The sequence below is a fragment of the Gossypium hirsutum genome, chromosome D04 (assembly GCF_007990345.1).
Source record: "Gossypium hirsutum isolate 1008001.06 chromosome D04, Gossypium_hirsutum_v2.1, whole genome shotgun sequence".
In the NCBI taxonomy this organism is placed as follows: Eukaryota; Viridiplantae; Streptophyta; class Magnoliopsida; order Malvales; family Malvaceae; genus Gossypium; species Gossypium hirsutum.
The window spans coordinates 47265013-47269312 of record NC_053440.1 but is presented as its reverse complement, the minus strand read 5'-3'; the positions used below and the strand labels follow the sequence as shown (position 1 = coordinate 47269312).

Here is a 4300-nt window from a genome sequence, read left to right as displayed (position 1 = left end):
GGAAAACAGAAAGTAATTTAGGAAAGAATCTATTCAACACTTAATCTTGATGGGTTCTGTTTTTATCCCATTTTCTAGAAAAAAGACTAAATTTATTGTAATATTTTTAAAATATTATATTAAATAATTAATTAAAAATTCTATATAATATAATACTTAGTAAAATAAATCATTATTATTATATATAATAATGTCTTTTAAATATTGGTTTGCAAAAAGTATTTATAAAAAGCGAGAGAGACAAAAGGCTTGCTCAATTAAAAATAGATAGCTAAAAGCCGTAAGCTGAATAATTGAGCTGATGGGAGGTCGGCATCAAAAACTCCTATTCTATTTCCTCCCAATTATAAGATAGGCAGGCACCGCCCAACTAGACATGTCCCGTAGGCCCGTCTTGCTTCAGCCAAGCCTGCTCAAAAAAAATTTCGATTTAGGTATGGTTAAACCAATTAAATCACTAATTTTTAGTTTGATAAGTTTAATTGGCTGATTTGATTTTAATTAGATAAATTATTTAAAAAAATAAAAAAGATTAGTTCTATTATCGGTTCAACCGGTTTCGAATAATTTATTCAAAATTTGATTCAATATTTTGTTATATATTACTGGTTCCTAATTCACTGGTCCAACTAACTAGCTTGATCCAATTTTAAGAACCATGATTTCAGTATTATTTATCACTAATTAAAATTATTTTTAAAATTTTTTTTTCTAAATTTTCTCTTATAAAATGAATAATAAACTTCAACTGAGAGTTGGATTATTGAGTTGAAATATAATCTAGAGAAACGAAGAAAACCACAATATGACCTAATCCGACCTATGAACATCATCTTTTATTAATAATCTCTTCCTTTTTCCTTGCTTGATTTATGTATCTCATTAAGGAGGATGAGAATGAAGGTTGAGGCGTGGTGTAGAAGATATTTTGTAGAAATAAAAGATGATTAAAATTTGCTTTCATCTTTCATTTCAAGCAAACCAGGAAAGCAAATAAAAGGGTCCAACAAAGGCAACAGTCGAAAAAGATGGATCATTTGATATGGATGAAAACTAGCAATATAATATTTTCATTTGTCAATTCTTGTGTGTTTTTAACATGATTGTTGTGTCTTTTTACTTTTGGAGGTTCTTCCATCTTAAACAACCCCACGTGCTTAAGTTACAAAGATTCTTTAAAGCCATTGCATAACTGATTACTTCAAAATCCAACCTAAAAAGTAAACACAACTCCATGACTTTTAAGGTCGGTGAAGAAAAGATGTATCCATAGTACTATAAACTGCAATCTGCAAGCATTTCTATTTCATTTTCAGGTTTGGGCCTTAAATACTTGGTGATCTGTTGGGCTTTTCAGGTGAACCTTTTTAAGATGGAGGCTGCCCAAGGCCTGACATTGACTAGGACGAGCCTAGCTTCAATGACCCATAAAAGTATGAAACTGAAATCATAAAAAAATGGTGAAATCATAAAAAAATGGTGCTTTTGAATAAAATATTTATTCATGATTTCATTCCAAAAATAATAATGCTTATACAAATGTTATTCGACATTTACCCAAGAAAAAAAATTCAATCTCAACTCTTCTTTTGCTTATTAAATAGCACAGGTTCACAGCCTCATCTTCTGCACATGAAAGAAATTCTTTCATTCTCTTTTCACGTTTCCTTTCATCGTAAAATCTCGGTGCTGGTGTCCATAGTTGCCTGGTTCAACACTTTGGAAGATCACTTGGAGGAGGAAGAAGTGACTGATTAGGCCCTTTTCCATTGTCCACCAAAAATGCCATCTTAAGTCCCCATGTTGTATGCACTTCCAAATGGCAGTGCATAAACCAAACTCCTGAAAATTCAAACAAAGAAATTGAGTTCATAAAAAATTTAACGGATGAAAAACGTTCGGAAAATGAATGGTATTTATCAGAACATTGTGAGTGTATACCTGGGTTATCTGCACGGAATCTAATAGCCACCCATCCACCAGATGGTACCCCAATTGTGTTCCTCTCGACAGGATCGACAAGGTTAAATTTCTGAGGATCGGTTTTGGGATTATAGTTTCCAAGTCCCTTACCAACGGCAAAGAAATTGAATCCATGTACGTGGATTGGGTGGTTCTCAGGTGCTATGATTCCAGTATCTTGCAAAACAAGTTGTACCGTAGAGTTATAAGCCAGCCTGAAAACCTTGGTCCCATTTCTTGTTTGCAAATTCTTTGGTGGAGTTCCGGTGTAATTAAAGACGTGAGGTGGGGTACTAGGGAAATCAGTGGTAAACACCCCACTGATGTTGAAGAAATGTGCTTGAAGTAAGGCTGTAGTAGGCATAGTGAATGTCACATTGTTCATAGAAGCTACCACGCGGCTTCCATTACCGGCTTTGCAAGTAGGACAAGGGTTAATCCCCAGTCCGACGGTAAAGTAAAGGCTATGATCAATAGTTCGTGGGACCAAGGCAGGGAATTGTTTGGAATTGAGGGAACGCAGAGAGTCTATAAAGTTGTTGGCAACTGATGTGGCATTTTGTGGTGGTGGGGTAGTGAGACTTGTGGGGGTGTTGTCAAGTGTGCCCGAGTAGTGCAATGTTGCTGTTGCTGTCAGGTTATCGACTGCAACCGGAGCGTCCATAAAAGGGGAGGCAGCAACCATGTATTTGCCTGAATTTTGATCAGCAGAGACAAGGACATTGGTGGTTTGGCCTGGTGCTATTACGACTGTATCAATTTTGAACGGCTTAACATATGTGGCGTCAACTTCGACAACAGTGAGCTTATGGCCGGCAATCTTGAAAAAGAGCTCTTCATTGAGTGCAGCGTTGATTAGGCGTAACAAGTAGGTCTTGCCGCTTTCCACTGGCAATGAGAAACCTCCTGGATATGACAGCAACATAGACCATATACATCAAAGATCTTAGTTTAAAAACCAAGTTTCAAGATTTGAGACAAAAGTGAAAGGGAAGGAGAGTACCCTGTGAAGGACAACCCGAGACCCTTCCTGGGTGGCCGTTTATGGTGTGAGCATCCGAAACATTTGGAGCCAATCCAGATTTGAGTGCTTCATTGATCACTGCTTCAGTGTCGGATTTCCACCACTCGGCGAGTACAACAACTACTTCCTTGTGGGGTTTCGGAAATGGATATGGAACACCGCGCTTAGGCAAGATAACAATGGCACCATGAACCGTGGACCTTAACCACAGAATATGCGCATGCCATAACAGTGTTCCTCTTTGGCCTGTGATGGTAAAGTTATATACATAGCTTTGCCCTGACTGAATTGGACATTGTGTTATATATGCTGGCCCATCCGCCCAACCTGTTCGAAGTTGCCTGATACCATGCCTGCAAAATCAAGTGAAACAAGGGGTCCATTTCTATGTTTGATTTTTTGAAGTGATATTCATGAATCCAAAACAGGGATTTTGGTGCTGACCAGTGTATGGAAACATTGTATTTGACATGGTTGACGACTTTAACAAGCACCGTATCGCCTTCCCTGGCGTACAAAGTTGGCCCTGGGAACTTACCGTTGACGGTCACAATGGGTTTACTTGAACATAATCGAGTGGTATTCTTCATTACCACCTGCGCATGTTACCAACACCTCAAATTCACTTAATAAGAAGCTTAATTTCTACATAACAAAGTAAAAAACGAAAAGTTGCTACTGAAACTGAACTACTTTACGTAAAGTAATTAAACAATATGTACTTACATTAAACTTGTAGTGCCGAACAGTGCAATCGACAAAAACAGGAAAAAGGACTGCGACGACAACTAAAACTCGAATCGAAGAGTACATTGTGTCTCTTTTCTTCTAATCCCTTTTCACCTTGTCTCTCTCTTTATCTAAATATTTTTGGTTATTGTTTGAACACTTAGTTCACCTCGGCCTAGTTGCACTGAGGTATGACTCACCACCGTACCCTTTTAAAGGGTGATAAGCCAATTGCTGCCATGTCGTTGTTACTTAGTTAGGTAGATGAATGTATCCTTTAGAAACAAGAATTATTGAGAATTAAACAGAGGGTTTTCCCATGATTTCTTGCATTTCACATAAAGTTGGTTTTTTTTGTACCAAATCATAATTGGAAGTTAAGTTATTGAACCTCTTAAATGCAGTTTCCAATTAATTAGAGCTTAATCAGAAATTTGGTTGGTTGGAATTTGTGGTCAATAATTTACATTTCAGCCAGAAAAAAATTAGCTATTTTTCTCCAAGATATTGGCTAAAAATGCTGGTCTTTTTTACTTAAATCATTTAGCACCCAAAGTATTGAAATGAGACTATCTAGACAGATTC

At 36.9% G+C, this 4300-nt stretch overlaps 1 protein-coding gene across 1 annotated transcript; it reads right to left on the bottom strand.

Annotated features, from left to right (window-relative positions):
- Positions 1-1043: 1043 nt before the first annotated feature.
- On the bottom strand, positions 1044-3901 carry LOC107899042 (laccase-4). Its single transcript, XM_016824639.2, has 5 exons — positions 3713-3901; positions 3431-3582; positions 2966-3339; positions 1942-2868; positions 1044-1842 (listed from the first exon to the last, which is right to left on the bottom strand). The coding sequence occupies exons 1-5, from the start codon at positions 3797-3799 to the stop codon at positions 1712-1714; spliced, it is 1671 nt and encodes a 556-aa protein (XP_016680128.1). The 5' UTR covers positions 3800-3901; the 3' UTR covers positions 1044-1711.
- Between the last annotated feature and the right edge of the window lie 399 nt (positions 3902-4300).

What these genes read in the sequence shown, in the direction of transcription:
- LOC107899042 (XM_016824639.2), bottom strand. Translation starts at nt 3,799, where the DNA reads ATGTACTCTTCGATTCGAGTTTTAGTTGTCGTCGCAGTCCTTTTTCCT. An exon ending in CTCGGGTTGTCCTTCACAGG is followed by an intron (nt 2,869 to 2,965) that starts GTACTCTCCTTC and finishes TGTCATATCCAG; the next exon opens with GAGGTTTCTCATTGCCAGTG. An exon ending in ATTCCGTGCAGATAACCCAG is followed by an intron (nt 1,843 to 1,941) that starts GTATACACTCAC and finishes TTGAATTTTCAG; the next exon opens with GAGTTTGGTTTATGCACTGC.